General features: G+C 32.9%; 3 protein-coding genes and 1 long non-coding RNA gene across 5 annotated transcripts; 3 read left to right on the plus strand and 1 right to left on the minus strand.

Moving 5' to 3' along the window:
• Window positions 1-1,152: 1,152 nt before the first annotated feature.
• Window positions 1,153-5,733, plus strand: LOC118057271 (sucrose synthase 7). Its single transcript, XM_073404839.1, has 16 exons — window positions 1,153-1,339; window positions 1,480-1,612; window positions 1,721-1,875; window positions 1,958-2,150; window positions 2,256-2,374; window positions 2,472-2,688; window positions 2,786-2,881; window positions 2,992-3,165; window positions 3,269-3,385; window positions 3,492-3,658; window positions 3,750-3,974; window positions 4,090-4,656; window positions 4,729-4,867; window positions 4,952-5,107; window positions 5,206-5,234; window positions 5,358-5,733. Exons 1-16 carry the CDS (start codon window positions 1,239-1,241, stop codon window positions 5,503-5,505), a joined length of 2,736 nt encoding a protein of 911 aa, XP_073260940.1. The 5' UTR covers window positions 1,153-1,238; the 3' UTR covers window positions 5,506-5,733.
• Window positions 5,734-8,968: 3,235 nt separating this feature from the next.
• Window positions 8,969-15,673, plus strand: LOC118057273 (uncharacterized protein At4g15970). 2 transcript variants are annotated; one of them, XR_004688933.2, is made up of 5 exons: window positions 8,969-9,342; window positions 13,212-13,577; window positions 13,681-14,162; window positions 14,421-14,536; window positions 15,195-15,673. XR_004688933.2 is itself a non-coding variant. In XM_035069791.2 (4 exons), the coding sequence occupies exons 1-4, from the start codon at window positions 9,130-9,132 to the stop codon at window positions 14,425-14,427; spliced, it is 1,068 nt and encodes a 355-aa protein (XP_034925682.1). In that variant the 5' UTR covers window positions 8,969-9,129; the 3' UTR covers window positions 14,428-15,006. The 2 variants fall into 2 exon arrangements, 1 of the variants encoding a protein (XP_034925682.1); XM_035069791.2 differs by lacking the exon at window positions 15,195-15,673 and having other exon boundaries at window positions 14,421-15,006.
• Window positions 14,135-15,538, minus strand: LOC140954660 (uncharacterized). The gene is made up of 4 exons (XR_012168096.1): window positions 15,403-15,538; window positions 15,138-15,279; window positions 14,367-14,472; window positions 14,135-14,262 (listed from the first exon to the last, which is right to left on the minus strand). It is a non-coding gene; the product is annotated as an uncharacterized lncRNA (long non-coding RNA).
• Window positions 15,674-16,505: 832 nt separating the features above from the next.
• LOC118057274 (uncharacterized) lies at window positions 16,506-20,356 on the plus strand. The gene is made up of 5 exons (XM_035069793.2): window positions 16,506-16,980; window positions 17,066-17,274; window positions 17,374-17,472; window positions 19,190-19,263; window positions 19,888-20,356. Exons 1-5 carry the CDS (start codon window positions 16,662-16,664, stop codon window positions 20,111-20,113), a joined length of 927 nt encoding a protein of 308 aa, XP_034925684.1. The 5' UTR covers window positions 16,506-16,661; the 3' UTR covers window positions 20,114-20,356.
• The last annotated feature ends 384 nt before the right edge of the window (window positions 20,357-20,740 follow it).

The raw sequence follows: 20,740 nt of genomic DNA on the forward strand, positions 1-20,740 counted from the left end.
TCTAATTTCTAATTTTAAATTAATATATTTTTTTAATGTTTTTATATTATTTTAATAATAAAAATAATTTTAAAAAATAAAAAAATATTATTTTAATATATTTATATAAAAAATATTTTAAAAAACAATTAAATTATGTTTCAAATACTGCAGTTTCCTCTCTCAATGTGCTTCAACCAAATAATTTGCCCGGGATGTCACTTCAAATGCGAGATGAAGAGCCTGTTTAGAATGCGCGGTTGTTTTAAATAATATTTTTTTATTGCATCAAAATAATTTAAAAATATTAATTTAAAATACTAAAAGAAAAGGGTTTTAAATTTTTTTAAAAACATTTTTAAAATATAAAAATATTAAAAAAATAATAACACCGCTAGTCGGTGATATGACCGTGAGCTTTGTCATATGTATTGGTAATTTAGAATCTAGATAGTCGGATGTTCAGCTTATCTAGTTTGGTTGCTTGAAAGTAACTTCAGGTTTAGATTCAGAAAGCTAAGAAGCGTCGGAAAATCTTGTTAACCAACCAAAAATATTGAACAATCTCTAGAAAATAAATTTATTTTAACCAATAGTGTATGTATAGAGAAAGATCTGAAGATAACATTAAAAAATAAAAGAACAAAAAATATATACGAAACATGGTTATAAAACTCAATCTATGTATCGATCTAGCCTAAATCATATGAGTTGAATAGGTTGACACGCGGGTCGGCCAGACTAAACTCTGGATAGATAAATTACTTGGTTGACACGTCGGGTTAGCCAGGCGGCTGCCATGGAAGTTAGAAGGATATGATACCATGCTGAAACATGGTGATCACAGTAGAGCAAACTATTAAACTTTGTAGAGAGACAAAGTCACGTGACAGCTTGTAACCTTCCTCTAGGAAGAAGAAGAAGAAACGCATATGACAGTCCTCTTCATGCATTTCCAAATCAAGAAAGATTAGCATGGCTATAACTCTTCCCTTCACTTTTTAGATATTAAGCAAAAAGGAAATCTAAATATTCTTCTTCTATCAATCACACATTCCTTTCTTTTCTTTAAGATTTCTTTCTAACGAAGAATGTTCTTTCTCCTTCTCTCCTAGCCTAACTCTAGCTATCTCCATCACCTCATTTTTTGAATATATAAGCACATTATCACAGCTATTAAAACACACAGAAGCTTCATTCTTCACAATCTTTCTGCTTTTGAAAGACCCTTTTCTGTTATCATTCGTTTTCCTGCTCAAATGGCTTCTGCACCAGTTCTTAAGCGATCCGAAACAATTGCTGAAAGCATGCCTGATGCATTAAGGCAGAGCCGGTATCACATGAGGATATGTTTTTCCAGGTACATGAGTGCTTCAATGTTCTTGTCTGGTGAAGTTAATTACATTCTTCCTCATTATTTTCTGGTTCTGAACCATTAGAAATATTTATACATCCTCTTATTTATTTCTCTCCGCTGGGATGCTTAAAAAAAAAAAAAAGGTTTGTTGCTCCTGGGAGAAGGCTGATGAAGCGCCAACATATAATGGATGAAGTTGATAAATCTATACAAGATAAGAATGAAAGGCAAAAGGTCTTGGAAGGCTTACTTGGTTACATCCTGTGTTCCACTCAGGTAATGTTCTTGATCTGTCTTCTTTCTCTATTTGTCCATCTGCACCTGTCTGCTTCCTTGTGGACCTAAGAGTTAAAACCGCTTCCTTTTCATCTAAACAATTTGCAGGAGGCAGCTGTTGTTCCACCTTTTGTGGCATTTGCTGTAAGACCGAATCCGGGTTTTTTGGAATGTGTTAAAGTGAACTCTGAAGATTTGAGCGTTGATGGTATCTCCGTTTCAGAATATTTGCAGTTTAAGGAAATGATCTTCGATGAAAAATGGTATGCACAAGTCCGAGTGAAAATCTTTTGAATGATTTTTGAAATAGCTTTTCCTTCTAATAACTGCTACATGGAGGTGCAGGGCGAGCAATGAAAATGCGTTGGAAGTAGATTTTGAAGCTATGGATTTCTCCACCCCTCGCCTTACTCTTTCTTCTTCTATTGGGAATGGACTGAACTACATGTCGAAGTTCATGTCCTCAAAGCTCCGTGGGAGTTCCGATGCTGCAAAGCCTCTACTCGACTATTTGTTAGCGCTCGAACATCAAGGGGAGGTAGTTGTCCTCACATTAGCAAGATGATAAGTGTGATCTGCCATTCTTAGTCTTGGAACAAGTTCTTGAAACTAATGGTCATGCCTCTCATGTTGTAAAATGCAGAATCTTATGATCAATCAAACTCTAGATTCAGTTTCCAAGCTTCAAGCAGCATTGATTGTAGCTGAAGTAGTTGTCTCTGCATTTCCTAAAGACGCCCCATATCAGGATTTCCAGCAGAGGTCATTTATCTAGTTCCTTACTTCCATAAAACATCTATGTTGGTTGAAATTTTTTCTCTTGCAAGTCTTATATTGCTGGCTGTAAATTAATATGCAGCCTGAAAAGGTTGGGCTTTGAGAGGGGATGGGGAGACACCGCAGAAAGAGTCAAGGAGACAATGAGGATGCTTTCTGAATCACTTCAAGCCCCAGAACCAGTGAAACTGGAGTTGCTGTTTAGCAGGATTCCCAACATGTTCAACATTGTGATCTTCTCTCCTCACGGCTATTTTGGCCAGTCGGATGTCCTCGGGCTGCCAGATACCGGTGGCCAGGTGTGTAAGACAATCCCACACACTTTTAATTATGGCCTGATTATATAATAATCCATGATTACAGTGTAGTAAACTAATCTGCATGTACATGACACAGATTGTTTACATTCTTGATCAAGTAAGAGCATTAGAGGAAGAACTGCTACTTAAAATAAGGCAGCAAGGGCTTAGCGTGAAGCCTCAAATTCTTGTGGTGAGGCAGATATATGAACATCACCAAACTTTATCTTTATTCACTCAATTAAAGAGTTGGATTCAAGATAATTATTTTCTCCCTTCTTTCTATTGTTTAATTGTATACAGATAACACGACTGATACCACAGGCTGGAGGGACAAAGTGCAACCAGGAGGTGGAGCCTATTTTCGGTACAAAACACTCCCACATTGTTAGGGTCCCCTTCAAGACAGAGAAAGGGGTTCTCCCTCAATGGGTCTCCCGTTTCGATGTATACCCTTACCTCGAGAGATTTGCTCAGGCATGTGCCTCCATTTCCCTCTATGATTTTCATTTTGTTTTTCTTGAACACATACTGACTGCAATAATCTTGTACTTCTCTCTGGCTCATCACCAATCACTAGGATGCTGCTGATAAGGTCCTTGAATACATGGACTGTAAACCTGATCTCTTGATTGGGAACTATAGTGATGGGAACTTGGTGGCTTCCCTAATGGCTCAGAAACTTGGCATAACTCTGGTTTAAGCTGATCACTTCTTATTTAACTTCCACATTTTTCAGTTAAAGAACGAAGACTAACCCACCTTCTATATTTATTGTGAAATCCGGCCTGCTGTAATTCCAGGGAACCATTGCTCATGCTTTGGAGAAAACTAAGTACGAAGATTCTGATGTCAAATTGAAGGAATTAGACCCCAAGTACCACTTTTCCTGTCAATTCACAGCAGACATGATTGCGATGAATACTGCTGATTTTATCATAACCAGTACATATCAAGAAATTGCAGGAAGGTTAGCCTTCTACCTTCTATCATCAGCTCTAAGCAGACCTATTGACCATTATATTTTGCATTTCCAACTAAGAAAATTGCTTCAATTTCAGCAAGGATAGACCAGGACAGTATGAAAGCCATGTGGCGTTTACCATGCCAGGACTTTGCCGTGTCGTGTCAGGGATCAATGTCTTTGATCCAAAGTTCAACATTGCTTCCCCTGGGGCTGACCAAACTGTCTACTTCCCCTATACCGAGAAACAGAAGCGGTTAACCTCTTTTCATCCTGCCATTGAAGAGCTACTCTATAAGAATGAAGATAACAATGAGCACATGTAAGTTTTTGTCAAGTTTCCTTTCGCTGATAAGATTCTAAAGCTATCATTAGCACAGAAAGCCTACAGTTATTGTTCTGTGATGAGACTAATTAAGAAAACATGCCTGGAACAGTGGATATCTGGCAGACAAGAAGAAACCAATTATCTTCTCCATGGCAAGACTGGATACAGTGAAAAACATTACAGGGCTGACAGAGTGGTATGGAAAGAATGCGAAGCTAAGAAACCTGGTGAATCTCGTTGTTGTAGCAGGATTCTTTGATCCATCCAAGTCAAATGATAGAGAGGAAATTGCGGAGATAAAAAAGATGCATTCCTTGATAGACAAATACCAACTCAAGGGCCAGTTCAGATGGATAGCAGCTCAATCTGACAGGTACCGAAACGGAGAGCTATACCGCTGCATTGCAGATACAAAGGGAGCTTTTATTCAGCCTGCACTCTATGAGGCCTTTGGCCTTACAGTAATTGAGGCAATGAACTGTGGACTACCTACCTTCGCCACCAATCAAGGTGGGCCAGCAGAAATTATTGTTGATGGGGTCTCAGGATTCCACATTGACCCCAACAATGGAGACGAGTCTAGCAACAAGATAGCAGATTTCTTCGAGAAGTGCAAGACAGATGCTGACTATTGGAACAAGATGTCAGCAACTGGTCTCCAACGCATCTACGAATGGTGAACTCACAACGCTGCCAACTATCAGACATAAACTTCCACCGGTAACTAATCATACTTCTTGTCCTGCAGCTATACATGGAAGATTTATGCAAACAAAGTGTTGAACATGGGATCTGTTTACGGGTTTTGGAGGCAGATGAACAAGGAACAGAAGCTTCTGAAGCAGAGATATGTTGAAGCCTTTTACAATCTCCAATTCAGGAATTTGGTGGGTTATTTTAGACAGTTCGTAACATGAAAAGCCACAACTCCTAGGAAGCTAAACCTCTAATTTATCTACTATGCATGACAGGCAAGGAATGTTCCAATCCCAGGATTTACACCATCCGTACAGACACCATCAGCTTCAAAAACTAAACCCCAAGAATCTCTTCCAACCCAGAAAGCCAAACCGCAGGTGGAGGAGGCCGCGGTGCCAGCACCTAAAACTCAGCTAACACAAAGGCACGTCGTTTAACCCCACCTTAATTAAATCACAATTAATTTGATTCTCTGTTTTATCACAAGCTGATTCTCATCTTGATCTTTTTGACTGCTGACAGAAAGGCACAACCCCAGCAGCCTCAAAGCCAAAGGTGAAGACGACGAACTTTCTTTCTCATACAATATACACTCTACCTTTATAATAATGTTTTTGGTAAATTTCTTGGAGCCAAAACCAGGCTGTGTTTACCCAGGAGAGACTTTTTTGTTTGCAGGAATGGCAACGAAAGTTTAGGGCAAATGGTCGTTGCACGACGAGAAAGCAGCAGCACACAGAGAAGCTGGAGTTGGTGGTTGTCCAGGATCGCTTCCCTTCTTATAGTTTATTACATCCTGAGGAAGTTGTATTGCTACCTCACATGAGAAAAAAAGTCAAAGCAAGTTGCAGAGATGAAGGCTGGAGTCCATAACTAAGAACGTAAAAATGCTTGCCATGGATGATTAATAATAAAAATAAAAACCATGTTGTTTCTTTTATTAGAAGTCTTTGTATATATATTAATTAATTTAAAAAATCCAAGTGAACAAAATTAAAACGAGTCAATATTGATTTTGGAAATATTTAATGTAATATGTATATATTTTGCAGTAGTTAACACCACGTGTGCAATTGATGTTTGAGTTTAAATATATTCTATGAATATATTTCACAATCACAATGTGAATATATAGAAAAATCACAAATAACCGATTTAATTTTAAAAAAATAAAACTATAATAAAAATTAAAAACTAGGCTGATTAATTTTTTCGAGTTTTTTTTATTAAATTATTTTTTATGGTTTTTAATCGTTTTAATGTGCTAATATCAAAAATAATATTTTTAAAAAACAAAAAAAATATTTTAAAATATAACCTCTCAAACGCTTTCTAAAAAAATTAGAGTCTTGCAAATGCAATATTCTAGCAACATCATCCTAGAGTAATTATCTAAAAAACCATTTAAAAACTATTTTGAATCTCAAATTACCGATTCTCTCCTCCCTTCTCTCTATTGATTATCTCCTCTTTCTCACAATTAAGGGACTTTGTTTCAACACAAATGAAGTTTAGGACCATTTCATGCAAACCTCTAACACCAAGGATCAAAATGAATTAATATTTGCTTTAAGTCACTTATTTTTTGTTTTAAGGAAAACGACACCGTTTAGAAAAAGTTCTAGTTGATTCACACGTCATAGTGTATGGTTTCTGTTGCCAATTGAGAAATCGAAGAGAAAAGTCACCCCTCACGCCATCAAACCTGCTGGCGGAGTTTTCACACAGTCCAATTATGCACACTCAACTTTATTTTATTTCAACAATGAATCCAATTCCTCATGCTGTCGCATTCAATCTAGTTTTTCTGCATCAAAATCATGATTAAATTAAATTAAATTAAATTATTTTCCAATTAGATTTTATACACATCATTCGCAGTTAAATTCTTCTCCAATCTTATGAAAAAAGGACCTATTATTTTCAAATTAAATTATTATATTTTTGTTGAATCAAGGTGATGGGAAGAATACTTTTGTTTTGATTAACAATATTAATGGGGCAATTAATTCCTCAGCCGTCCCTGTTGAAGCCTAATTCATCCCATCTTATTCATGTGATTCACGAAATCTTATCTTTTAATTAATTTCCAGAATAGAAGTGTCAAAATTAAGTAGCTGGCAAGCTGTGATTCCTTTGCTTGAAATGAATTCGTCCAAGTGTCGGTCCATATCGTCCCCTGCGGGCACGTTTGTTACTACGGTAGTTTGTATAGTTTTTTTGCAAAAATATTTTTTATTTAAAAATAAATTAAAATATTTTTAATTTTTAATTTTTTTTAATATCAATATATAAAAAGGGTTTAAAATCATAAAAAAATAATTTGAAGTAAAAAAAATTAAAAAATTCAAATTATCTTAAAAAAGCTTTTAAAATAAAAAACAAATAGCTTACACACTAGCTTCACCCAATAAAGTAAAATACATACTCATCACACTAAACAAAAATAATATTAAATTGAAATAAATAAGTGTGGAAAAAATCTGCAAACGACAAAGCACAAGCTATTTATATAGTTTGAACTCGATGATGGCATGTTGTTTATTCAAATAAACAACGGCATCGTCCGTTTTATAAAAAATAAAATTAAATGTATTGTTTGTCTACTAAGCTTTATATTCTAGAAAAGTAGTACAAGCTTATCTATAATTTAACCTGAATTTTAATAAATATTAACATAACCTGACTCGAATATATAATTATGTTTTGGACAAGATAAATAATAAATAGGGTATAAATATTATCAAGTCTGACATTAAATTGCTTGAATCTAACCCAAAATATATATTTATATTATATAAATATATTTTTAAAATATTTAATTTTTTTAATATAATATGACACACACACACTTTAATATTGATATAAAACACTTATATATAGATAATATTTATCATTTAACACGCGCATATATATATATATATATTAATTGTTTTTTTATTAATAAGTAATATTAAACAATTGGTATCCATTAAATATCCAAAACTGATAAATAATTTTATAAATATTTAAATTTCTTATAAATAATAAGTAAAATATAAATATCAATTGTCATTCCTATACCTATTCTCCTAATCCTAGCCACTCTTTTCTATTCCCTTCATTTTAATTATACATATAATTTTTGAATAAAATTCACTATAAATAAAATATTCTCATGAATATTAAATGATAATTTTAACAATTACTTCGTTTCGTGAATTATTATACATGAACACGATAGGCAAAGTTTATATATAAAAAATATTCTCCTGTGAATATTAAATGAAAATAAAATATCTAATTTCTTTTTTTTTTGTTGTACTTCTTTTTGCATAATTAATTATCCTTTTATTTTTTCTTCTATAGTATATAAATTATTAAGTCATGATTTTTTCTATAAATATCTATCTTAATTATAATAAAAGTAAATACAAATTGTTTTTGAAATCTATCTCGCAATATCGCTAAATAAGAATAACAACAACAATGTATAGCACTTTAGGTAAGGAAAAGTATTTGGTTGAACTGTTAATTTTTCTTTGGAGTATTCTTAATTAAACAAACTTTCATATATTAAATTAAATTTCTTTCTTTTCAGGTCTTGAATAAGTCAATGGCGTCCAGCCGAATCAATGGATGTACAAATAATTTCTTTATTAAATAGCCTCCCTACATAAGTTGAACCCTCGATGATATCAAGCAAGCAATTATTTTCATTTAATAATGTAGTAATAATTATTTTTTAAAATATCTTTTATTAACATTATTATAATTAAAAAAACACAGAAAAATAAAAAAAACTCCCTCTTAATTATTTGGCAAGTTGCTTCCGGTTTATCTGTCTTTCTTTATTAGCTGGGACCATAATTATACCAGCGGTCACGTCTAATATTGACCAAGACTTAGAGGCTGTTTAGGAATGTTTTTAAAAGTATTTTTGAAATATATTAAAAAAAAAATTTATTTATTTTTTTTAATATGTTCAAATTTTTTATTTATTTTTTTTTTTTAAATTAATATATTTTTAATATTTTTAAATCATTTTGATGTGTTAATTTTAAAAATAACTTTTTAAAATAAAAAAAATATTATTAGCATATTTTTTTAAATAAAAAATACTTTTAAAAAATAACAATAATTACACTCCCAAACACGCTCTAAACTAAATAGTTTCATCGCTCAGGGCTCAACATTTACAACAAATACACTGGATCAAAAAGAGAATAAAAAAGTAAACCAAATATATAAATAAATAATATCCAAATTTTGCCATCTCTAGCTAGGAAATGATATATATATATATATATATAGAGAGAGAGAGAGAGAGAGAGAGAGAGAGAGAGAGAGCAGCGAGGTTTTGACCTGCAGACAAACTATGCATCCTTAAAGACTACAAGATAGACTAGTTCTAATTTGGAGAAAAGTACCAAGAATTACAAAGCGCAATTCATCATCATCTGCAGGGAAAATGACTGGAACTGGAGGCGACAACATGAATGGACCTGTGCACAGTTCTTCAGGGCTCATCCACAAACGGGTTGTCAGAATCACAGTTTTGTTTCTTGGTGTTCTTGCAGTTTCTTGCCTTGTTCTGTACAAGTCTGCCATCCCTTTCGAGTTCTCCTTGGGTTCCTCCTCTGATTCAGATTCACTTTCCGTGTTATACCATCAAACTTACAAGGTGAGTTTCCCTTTCATAATCTCTTAATGCTTAAATCTACCTCATTAAATCTTGTTTGGTGTTGATTACTTTTCTTGCTGGTTCAATATAAGTGGAAGGTGCTGTTTCTTTTCTTCCCTGGTTCTTCTTATTAACCTTCTTCAAGGCTTCATATTATAGCTGCTTGTCTTGAATTCAACACTCATGAAACCAAAACAAAATTGCCCGAGAACCAAAACCACAAACATCACCAACACGTTCCAGCACAGGATTCAGAGGCAGAGCATATACAAACCTCTCTGTTTCCTGGCTAGCTGAAGTATTTTTAACTTCGATTTAGTCCCTATCATTGATCATTTTCTTGGTGTTGAATTGAACACTATTGCTCGATTGTCGGGGCTTCGATACTTGTCAACAACCTTCCTCAGTAGGATTTCTGTACGTCTTTCTTTTTTTTTTTAGGTAAACTATATTTTAGTCTCCAAAGTCTCATCATTGCTTCACTTCAGATCCTAAAGTTTAAATCTCTTCATTCTTAACCCATTAGTTTTGAGAAAGTTTCAATCTTGCTCTTGAATCTTGAATAGCTAATATATTTTTTCCCTTCCCTTTTCTTTCACTTTCATCTTAAAACTTTCCTCTCATGCTCTCTCTCTCTCTCTCTCTCTCTCTCTACATATATATAGACGGAAGGTGAAGAAAATCCTTGGGAGGACAGCGATGGATTATGTGCTTTTTGCTCGTATTAATCATAATCACTATTCATTTACATGTATACCATTCATGAATCTTAAGAATTTTAGGTAGATCCAACTCTCCCTAGTCCCCGCTATTGTACACCTATGCTTCTATATGACAATATATCACAAAATCATCCCATAAAATCAACATTGAAAATATGAACCGACAGGGGCTAAAGCATAGTTTATCCTTTTTGTTTGCTCCCACCATAAGTCTACAACTCCTAGGTAGCGTTTAACTATTGGTTTAGAATACAAAAAATATGGAGATAGCTAATATAGTCTTAATTTTTTTTTTATCTTGAAAATATAAAAATATAAAGGGTGTTTGGAGTGTTTTACTTCTATTTTTAGATGTTTTTTAAAAATATTTTTGGTTTTAAAAAAATATCAAACTAATTTTTTTTAATGATTTTGATATGTTGATGTAAAATAAAATCTTAAAAAATTATTTAAAAAATCACACTACTTATACTTTTAAATATACATTTATTTTTTTTCTCTTTCAATAAATACATTTATGTGTGTGTGTATATATCTAAAAATAAAATAAATAATTTTGAAAAATAATTTTTTTTTTAAAAAAAAACATTCAATGCACACACAAACAAACCCTTCGTTGTCACAGCAGCTATATGTTTTCTAGGCCAGTCATTTCGTGGGCCAAGTGTGGGTTCGAGATGGAACATGAAGGAAATGTCTTCTCGCTGAAATAATACCAATAGTTTTTATAGTAATAAAATTTAATAATCTATTTTATTATTTTTATTATTATTAGTTTGTCTCCAACTTGCAATAACGACGTGACTTTCTGGGGTTAATCTAATTAACTCATTTACAAGAAAATAATATAAATGTTTTTAACGTGAAATTAATAATTTTTTAAGGCTTCATTTTATATATTCTAGGAGCATCTCCGATGTAGAGGTAAATAAAATGCTAAAGCCAAATAACTGCCAATATATATATATAAAAGGGGAAAGACAACCGGGGCAGCTAATTATGCCTATCTAGGTCGGATCTAAGCTGTCTTTTTTAATTCAGCAGACCATTTATAAATCTTTACCTTTTAATTTCTGGTGGAGGAGATTTGAAAATGAATTTCTTATGTTTTTGTAATATAATTATAGTTATGAAAGCGTTGACCGATTCAAAACCTTGACTATAAAGATGGAGTAAATTAATCTAGTTTAACCAGATAAATTAATTTAGATCTACTCAAGCTTTGTTTCTTAGAAAACCCTTCAAATAATGTTATTTTGAAGGATATATATACACACACACTAAGATATTTTACTGACTTGGTCAGGATCAAGCCTGTGTTTACCGGTCATGAGGTTGATTTAGGGGGTTGGTTCTGTTTTTATAAAAAAAAAATTAAAAATTTTTTTTTTGAAATAAAATCAAACTGGGTTTTGACAGTTTTGATTTGGTTTTTTCTCGGTTTAACTCGGTTTTTTTTTGTTTGGATTCAATTTTATTAAAATTTTAATTGGTTTAATCAGTTTTTTTTATAATTTAATTTTTTAAAATTTTCAATTTTTTTCTCACCCTAAAGTTGACTAGCCGAGGCCGTGTCTTATAGCAGTCAAAATAAATAGAAGAGGAAGGAAACTAAACGACACGTCAAACTGTTCATTTGTGACAGTGTAGATCTTTTTCCGACTCATGAGTTCATGGATGACGTGGTTTGCTGAGTGTACACCATGTTTATCTAGCTCCTCATGGAATTACGTAGCATACATCCAATAAAAAATATTTAAGAAAAGATTATTGACATCATAAATTCAGTGAACGAAAATTAAAGGTGAAACAACTTGATGGGAAATCATTACAATTTGAAGCCTTTTCTTGTGTAGTTTTTCAAAGCACAGTGTGTTTTTATTATTACTACGATCTCATTTCTAGAAACTAGTTATGTGTCCTGCTCTTCTCAACGTGCTACACACACACACACTCACTAACTGGATTTATGTGTTGTTGTATATTTGTTAAAAAAATAAAAAAATATATGAATAAAAATTATTACAATTTACAGTGTTTTTAAGAAAAAATTTATAAAGTTAAATTTTTAACCAATTAATATTTAAATAATAAAATGAATAAAGAAAATTTGAAAAAAATCATAACAAAAAAAAATAAAAGAAAAAAAAACTATACAGATAAATATTGTAGCAATTTATAGTGTTTCATGAGAAAATTTACAGTTGTAATTCTCAACTAGCTCAATATTAAAAATAATAAAATTGATAAAGATAATTTTAAAAAAAATCATAACAAAAAAAAATCATGTGGGAGAACACTATAGCAATCCACAGTGTTTTAAAGAAAAAAACCACGAAGCTAAATTATCAACCAATTCAATATTAAAAAAATAAAATCGACAAAAACAATTCTAAAAAAAAAATCATTAAAAACAAAAAAAAACATGTGACACTGTAGCAATCCATAATATTTTTTTTAAAAAAACTATAAAGCTAAATTTTTAACCAGCTCCATATTAAAAAAAAATCAATATAAACAATTAAAAAAACACAAAAAATTGAAAAAAAAGAAGAAGAAGACAAATTTTTTTTTTATATGCTTTTTAAGTTTTTATTAATTTAAAATTAGTAAATGTAAATGAGATTAATCTTATTATGATAGTTGTTAAACTTGATCTGATAAATTAACTTGAAAAATCTAGAATTCTAAGATTCAGAACTTAACCCAAGATGAATTTTTTTATTGAACCAACCCATATATTAACTTGATAGAATCTAATTAATCCGGCTAAGTTTTGATTGATTTGGTTAATATAAACAAACATTATAAAATAAATATCAAGAGTTTTTTGAAGAAAAACAATGTGGTTTTTAATTAAGAAAGCCGCCGTGAGGTTGAAAAAGAGGTACAAACACTTTCAGTCATCAGGCAAGGTCCGACCGACAACTATCATAGCATGACAGTGACCACACAGGACATGTTTGCTGACGCAACGGTAACAAGTTAATATGTTAAAAATGTTGCATCATTTGGTGGCCATCACCTCAGCAATCATGTCAGCGTAGATAAATTCATCGTCGGACCGGCGACATGCGGCCATGCCCAGTTAACATTTCCTCCGGCAATACTTTCTTACACTTTCTTCTGTATTTCATGCCCTTCCAGAGGAAAGTTGATTTGGAATTGGAGAGAGTTTTGAATAAAGCATCCATGAAAGGTAAAACTGTGATCTTAACAACATTGAATGATGCATGGGCAGAGCCTGGATCTATATTTGATCTCTTCTTGGAGAGTTTTCAAATCGGAGAGGAGACTAAAGAACTCCTAAATAATTTGGTGATAATATCCTTGGACCAGAAGGCACATGCTCGTTGCTTAGCTATACATCCACATTGCTACGCTCTCAAAACTGAAGGGCTTAATTTTACAAGAGAGGCACACTTCATGTCTGAAGATTACCTCAAGATGATGTGGAGAAGAATAGAATTTTTGAGCACTGTTCTTGAGATGGGCTACAGCTTTGTTTTCACGGTATAGATACAGACCCTTTTGGTTAATTTCTGATAATTATAAAGAGATTTAACCAGATCTGCTCCATTTTTCTGCCATCTAACTTCTTCATCTCCTTTTCCAGGATGCTGATATCATGTGGCTTCGAAATCCATTTCCACGGTTCTATCCAAGTGTAGATTTTCAGATAGCATGTGACAAGTACTATGGCAATCCTAAAGACAGAAGCAATCAACCCAATGGAGGGTTTACCTATGTTAGATCCAGTCTCCGGACGATTCTGTTCTACAGGTTTTGGTTCATGTCTAGAAAAACATATCCTGGCAGACATGATCAAGATGTATTGAACAAGATTAAAAACGATCGTGTCCTTGAAAAGATTGAACTAAAGATGAGGTTTCTAGACACTGCTTACTTTGGTGGGTTTTGTGAACGTGGCAAGGATTTTAACAAGATCTGTACCATGCATGCAAATTGTTGCTATGGTTTGGAGACTAAAGTTCATGATCTTAAAATTGTTCTTGAAGATTGGAAAAATTACACATCGTTGCCTCCAAATGAAAGAGCTTCAGCATCGCCCTCTTGGAGAGCTCCTCAAAATTGCAGGTATTATTTCGGTATTCTTCAACCTTTCTCTACCTGATTTTCAACTGCGTACTGTTAACATATCAACAAACATTCATCCTAGTACTGATCGTAATGTTTCCTACAAAATGTGGACGAGGATAAGTAACCGAACTTGAGTTCTACCCTCATCAATGAAAAAAAAATACAACTTCGGTTAGATATACTGCTCAAAGCTATGCTTACCTCTGGTTTTCATATGCTTGGTTGCTGATGTAAAACTTTTTTGACCATTTTCAGGACATAAATCCAGAGTCAAGCTTCCATGTACATCTGGCTTCCTTCCATTTTCCTGATACATTCAAGAGCACTGATGGTTATCGTGTCTCTGTGACAATTGTATGGAATCAGTGATGGTGCAAAGCGTTTACTGTTCAAAGATTGCTTTCAATGTCTGTCTCAAAAAACAAGTCATGTTTACAGTTTTAAAACCAGAGATCAGTTGTTAAAGCGGAAATCTAGAAATAGCAAATACCTTTCTAAACTCACCACCATGGATGTTCCCAGAGTTATTTTTGACTCGATTGTATGTGTTTGGAATTCCAACTTGAAGATCCACGATTCTAGTTCTATTAGGATATGGGGTTCATGAAATGGGAAAGAGCTGCTCTCATCAAGCCCAGTCTAATAATTCTCCAAAATCCCAATAAACTTTTTTTTTTTTTTTAATCCCAGAATAGACAAATTAATATGCTGTGCAATTTTCAATTTGAGTTGAAAAAAGTTCTGTACATGATATTAACTTGGTTTGAGTTGCCAGTGTTGCTCCTGCCAAAATGTTTAGAAGCTCAGGAAGCAGTGAATTTTTACTTGTACAAGTTTCAAATTTCATTCTCTGTTATCCAGTTGAAATTTCGTTTCATTATTTTTGAATTAAATCTTATTTGGTTTAAATATATACGATATTTTTCATAATAATAATTAACAAATTAAAAATTTATAGCATTCAAAATTTACCAAATTCTCGCGGTGGTGTCATTGATTGCTAATTTAACCTTCTTTTACCATTTGCAGGACATAAATCCAGAATCGAGCTTCCATAAACATCCGGTATCCTTCCATTTTCCCGATACATTTCAAGACTGATCGTTAAGCATATCTGCAAATTCCCATGGCAATTATATCAAATCAAAGAAATCAAGAACTTATTTCTTCAAATATTGTTTTTTGGTGTCTTCCACACTAGTGACATCCACAATAGCAAGAAGTTTTCTAAACCCACCATGGATGTTTCTCATCAGGTCCAGCCGTTGTAGAATAGGATCATCTTATCGATCCCATTGTATAACCTGGAGAAAAACGCATTAATCGGAAAGAAAAGGAAAGAATCTACCGACGCCGTTATCTTCGTCGGGATTTTTTTTCCCTCTGGGAGAGGGGACGGACGAAGAGAATGAAAAGAACCGAAACAAAGAAAGCCCGGGCTGTAGCCGGTTTTATTGTGGGAAAAACTACAAATCAGTCTCCCAATTATATAAGTCGTTTCAGATGCATCTCTAGAGGTAATTTCCAAATAATAATATTTAAAATTGTTTTTTTTTTTAAAAAAAAATCAACCTATAATAATGATAATAATCCATGCCATTTTCTTTTGGTATGTGAAAAGCATTATAATAATTCTAACTGTTTTTTCATACGAAAACATCAAGAACAAACGCGGTAGCTTGGGTGATTTATCAATTTTTAATCATGTTTGTTTGCAATGATAGCAAATGATAAAGGAGTTTAATATAAATTAAAATACTCAAATATAAAAAAATATTTAAATATTAATTATAAAAAAATATTTAAATATTAATTTTTATTTTTCCCCAAACTCACTTTAAAAAAAATTATAATTTTTTATATAAAAAAATTATAAAAACCTGTTACTGAATATAAAAATAAAAACAAAAAATTTTCTAAAATAAAAAGGAATAGAAATAATTTAAAAATATTTATTTGTCTAAAAACTAGTGCATCATATATATATATATATATATATATAATTTTTCAATCTAAAGCATTATTAAAAAATATAAAAAACCAGTTATTTTCTTAATTACAAGTATCAATAAATAAAATCATCTATTCAATACAAAAAATCACTTAATTCACCAATTACAGGTATTAATAGATAAATTATCTGTATTCTCTGTGTTGACATTTGGTGCTAAACCATGACACTAATATTTATTAAAATAATTTGTATATAATATATAATTTCTCAAAATAAATGATAAATATAATGAATTGATTTTTCATAAACAGACAAACGCATAAAAAAAATGCTTATCAGCTTGATGTCATTGCAATTGTATCACTTTGCATCCTTACCTTCACTCATGGACCTGATAAAATAAGTTACATAGTTGGGGATTGACTTTTCTGTTGTTCTTTACTTTAAACCATGGCAATTTCGTAAATTTCTATAAAGGAAACGCAGCTTCTCTCTCCAATTACGCACCGTTCACAGGACGACAGTCGACGGACAAATCCAAAATGCATCTAAAGAAGCCATTGTGGAGCGCAGCACTGAAAGAAACAAGAGAACCGTCGTCAGAGGCGGAGCCGCAACCACAACAACAGTCGTCAGCCACGGCAACAGCGGTGGATGAGCTAGTAAATTCATTAAACAAGCAAAGATTATATAGAGAAGTAACACTCGCTCTCCGTACAAGCCTTAGAGATGCTCGCGCCGAATTCTCTTTCCTCCGCCTCCGCGGCCTCCGCTCTCTCCTTAACTTCCTCAGATCCGTTGCTCAATCAGATTCCACTATCAATCTCTTCTGCCAAACGCAATCTTTACCGGACCTTCAAGGTAACTAACTTGCTCTGAATCACTTCTTTGCATTTTTCGATTACTTTGTTTTCTGTAATTTTTATTTATCGGTGAATTTTTTTAGTGGTTCCGGTTTTGTTTCAAAATTCGCTGAAAGAAGGGGAGGAGGAGCAAAATGTGGAAAGTTTGAGTCACGTGTTTGGTGTGGAGCCGATGAGGATTACGAGTCCTTCGACGGATGCAGAAATCGCGCTAGCGCTTCGTGTTTTGGAAGGTTGTTGTTTGCTTCATAGAGAGAGTACTGTTTTTGCTCATCAGTACAAGGCAATTCAGGTGGTTATTAGAATTGGATTTTAAAGAAAATGAATTTTGTACTGCGTGTTGGTGGTGTGTTTATGCATAAACGTTGAGCATTTGGTTTTGATTTTGTAGGTTTTGATGCGGGTTTTGTCGACTAGAGGTGTATTGGAGAAAAGTGCTTGTTTAGATGCTCTAATTTCGATAATGTTGGATTCATCACCCAATCAAATGGTATGAATTTTGTCCCATCATTCTCATTCTTCATGTTTAAATTTAGAGGCCAATTGGTTTCTATTACATACATTCTGATGCAAGTTATTAAGAGCAAGCTTAGTAAATGTATTGATTTGAGTTTATTCATGTTTTACATTTTGGTAGTATGAGGGTAGATTTTATTGAATGAAATCATTCATAATAATCGTTTATGTCATACAAACTCTGAACTACACTGCTTCTGAAATATTTCGACTCAGAGTTTTTCGAACTAGATGTGAAAGGGTATCCAATGGAGGCAAATGCTAAAAGAGTCTGCCTAATTGGTTCTGTCATCTTTTCCTCATTTGTTATTGTTTACAGGGAGCTTATTTAGGTTATGTTAACTGCAATCAAACTTTCATTTTTGGAATATGGATTGAAGATGACCATGGCATAGTTATTTTGTGGATGCCACTTGTAAGCTAGTTGAGTTAATAAAATTAGTTCTAAGTATGCTCATTCACCTAGATAGGGAAGCCATTGCCCCCCTAAAGCAGAGATTAAAGATGATCATAGCATGAGTTGGCTTAAACTAGCAAGTCTCATTCTTTTGGTGACACTCTCCCTCCATGGGTTGAAGTCAATGCCAGACAACTTTCCACTTGGTTTCACTAAACATCTACATACTAACCAATAAACATGTCATAAGGCTCAACATCTGCTAGAAAAGATGATGCAATGTTTCATGTGGGATCGAGAAAAGACCACTTTTAACTAATTCAATTTTCTATTTTTCCTTTTTCCTTATTTAGTTCAGCTCTGGAATGGACTGCATTTCTAACTTTAGTTTGTCAGAGTGTTTCTATTTTGTATTGGTGTAGGTGCAAGTTTAATTATAGGCTTCAGAGATACAGTATAGTTGGGTTTCATATAACTTGAAGACCAAGAACTTGATTTACTGTGATGCTCTTGTTTAGTAGTTGCACATTTTTTGTTTATTTTATTTTATTTATTAGACTCTGTTGCTTCACTTTGGTGCATGGGCTTGTCTCTCAAACTATCATCTTGATGCAAGATTCTCTTTCAACATTTTTCTGTTCTTGTATTCTTTATTATTTTCCACTATGAATATTCTATGCTACTATAACTGGAATTTTTCTTTGCTATTGACATTATGCTGGTTTAATCCTAGAACTTCCCTAGATCTAGAGAAGTTATTCATATTTCATTTCCTTTGTAATTGGATTGTGATTTCTTGATCTTGTTTTGAATTGAATTAGGCCTCTTTTTTTCAACCTCAACATCAATATTTCCATCCGTGTTAGAGTTTAATCTCAGTTATGGTTATAGTAGTTCCTAAGTGATTCGATTATAATACCTAATCATTGCTAAACTGGGCCTACTTTGTAGACTAGATCAGAAATTCTAACATGTTATACATAAAGAATATACCAATACACCCAACATCAATTTGGATGAAATAACTAGGCTTGATTTGCTCTTTGGGCTTGCTTTTCCACGAGTTCCATATGGCTGAATTCCGGCTTTGTCAATTAAATGCATAATGGAACTTTAGAGGACATGAATTACCTGGTTAAGGCTGATACAATGACCTCGAAAAACAGTTGTGCTAACCATATAAAGGAGTTGGCCTTATTTTCTAGCATTAAAGTCAATCGTGATGTTAATTGATCAAGAAAATTATTTCTTCTCTACTTAGCATCCCTGTTTACTTTGACTTGTATACACTCAGGATTTCGAAGCGTGTAATGGTATTGAGGAAGTAACTGTGGTTATTAGGGACAAGCAAGTGGATGAGAATCTCAGGTATTTATTAATTTTCATCACCCCTGTTTACCTCCACTGTACAGCATGGTGCTATTAGTACTGTTTGTCATATCCAAGATGTTATTAGAAGTAGAGCAAATTTTGCAAATGGCAACAAGTTACAGCAGTGATTACAAAAGTGAAAGAGAACACTTTTAGCTTACCCTCATGCACACACTTGAAGAATTTGTTTTCAAATGATTGTCATGAACATCAACAAGTTTGAGGCTTTATGATAATGTAGTGAAGGGAACTGTTCATTCTTTGTATTCAAGCTACTTAATTACCTCTTAAACACAGAATTCTTGACATGCGAAACATGTAGAGCACTTCGAAAAAACTGCAAGGCATATATTTTGTTGCTAGGAAGGGGAGGGGGTTATAAATTGAGGATCAAGTTAATAAAACTTACAAATGGAGCACATTCCTATCAGTTTTAGATGAGAAGTTTCTCATTTGCAACTCTGGCAAGCTCATGTTTTTTTCTCGTTTCTTTTGATTACATAGAAAATTCCTTTTTTTAGATTTATCAGTGATAAGTTCCTTTTTTATAAATTTAAGATAGAGCTGTATCGTTTAATTCAGATTTGACTGCTAACAAAGCATATGTTTACCTCCGATTAGGTTGAAATGTGGAGAGTTCATGCTGCTACTAATTGGCCATCTTAATGGGAGGGAAAGGGCCCCCATGCCATCAATACATGAAGATGTAAGGCGACTCCTTGGTGAGAAATCAGCCTCCTTGATTTGGGCAGCCAGTCAATTTGGATCAACAGTAGATCCAGAACAGAGGTTGATGGCTTTACAGATCCAAGCTCGCAGGGTCCTTGAATCACTGGACCTGTACTAGTTCAGAAGATATGAAATCTCTATTTCCTCTTGGCAATTTACTCTTGCTGATTCGAAAATGAAGATGAGTTCTGTAGATAACATTAATTGCTGGCATTTCTGTAATGTTAAAATCTCGTTACTCAGGAAGCAGGCGTGGTATGCTGATGCCGTGTGCATTTGCACACGTCATTCTTTCATCTCAAGCGAAAGTGTTCGTTATATTATAAATACAACTAAAATAGTTGTGAATTGGGTTGATAAATTATTTTTAAGTGTTTCTTAACAAATTTATCCCATAACCCAGTTGGATGAAGCGTACTTGTTGGTTGCTAAGGGAAAATATTGTCTAGGCTAGCGTGTCTGGGTTTGTTCTAACAGGCTCTTTGAGGTTTTTTTGGACTTCTATTTTTTTTTTTTATCTTTTGATTTTTTTAAAAAATTTCTATCCTTGGGGAATTTTTATTTAAATTATTTCTAATTATGTTCTTTAGGTTTTTATTTAATTTTATCTTTTTTTTTATTAAATGATGGTAAATTAGTTTTTTTTATCATATAATAGAATAAAAAATATTAATTAAATATAATGAAGTTTATAATTTTATCTTTTTTATTAACGAGTTATAAGTTTGATAGGTTTTTAGGGTTA

This window comes from Populus alba, chromosome 15, assembly GCF_005239225.2.
Source record: "Populus alba chromosome 15, ASM523922v2, whole genome shotgun sequence".
Lineage (NCBI taxonomy): Eukaryota > Viridiplantae > Streptophyta > Magnoliopsida > Malpighiales > Salicaceae > Populus > Populus alba.

Bases quoted from the DNA above. Each gene is read 5' to 3' on its own strand.
- LOC118057271 (XM_073404839.1), top strand. From the start codon at position 1,239: ATGGCTTCTGCACCAGTTCTTAAGCGATCCGAAACAATTGCTGAAAGC. The intron at 1,613-1,720 runs GTAATGTTCTTG...AACAATTTGCAG, and splicing joins ACATCCTGTGTTCCACTCAG to GAGGCAGCTGTTGTTCCACC. The intron at 5,235-5,357 runs GTGAAGACGACG...TTTTGTTTGCAG, and splicing joins CAGCAGCCTCAAAGCCAAAG to GAATGGCAACGAAAGTTTAG.
- LOC118057273 (XM_035069791.2), top strand. From the start codon at position 9,130: ATGACTGGAACTGGAGGCGACAACATGAATGGACCTGTGCACAGTTCT. The intron at 9,343-13,211 runs GTGAGTTTCCCT...ATGCCCTTCCAG, and splicing joins TATACCATCAAACTTACAAG to AGGAAAGTTGATTTGGAATT. The intron at 13,578-13,680 runs GTATAGATACAG...CTCCTTTTCCAG, and splicing joins GCTACAGCTTTGTTTTCACG to GATGCTGATATCATGTGGCT.
- LOC118057274 (XM_035069793.2), top strand. From the start codon at position 16,662: ATGCATCTAAAGAAGCCATTGTGGAGCGCAGCACTGAAAGAAACAAGA. The intron at 17,275-17,373 runs GTGGTTATTAGA...TTGATTTTGTAG, and splicing joins ATCAGTACAAGGCAATTCAG to GTTTTGATGCGGGTTTTGTC. The intron at 17,473-19,189 runs GTATGAATTTTG...GTATACACTCAG, and splicing joins ATTCATCACCCAATCAAATG to GATTTCGAAGCGTGTAATGG.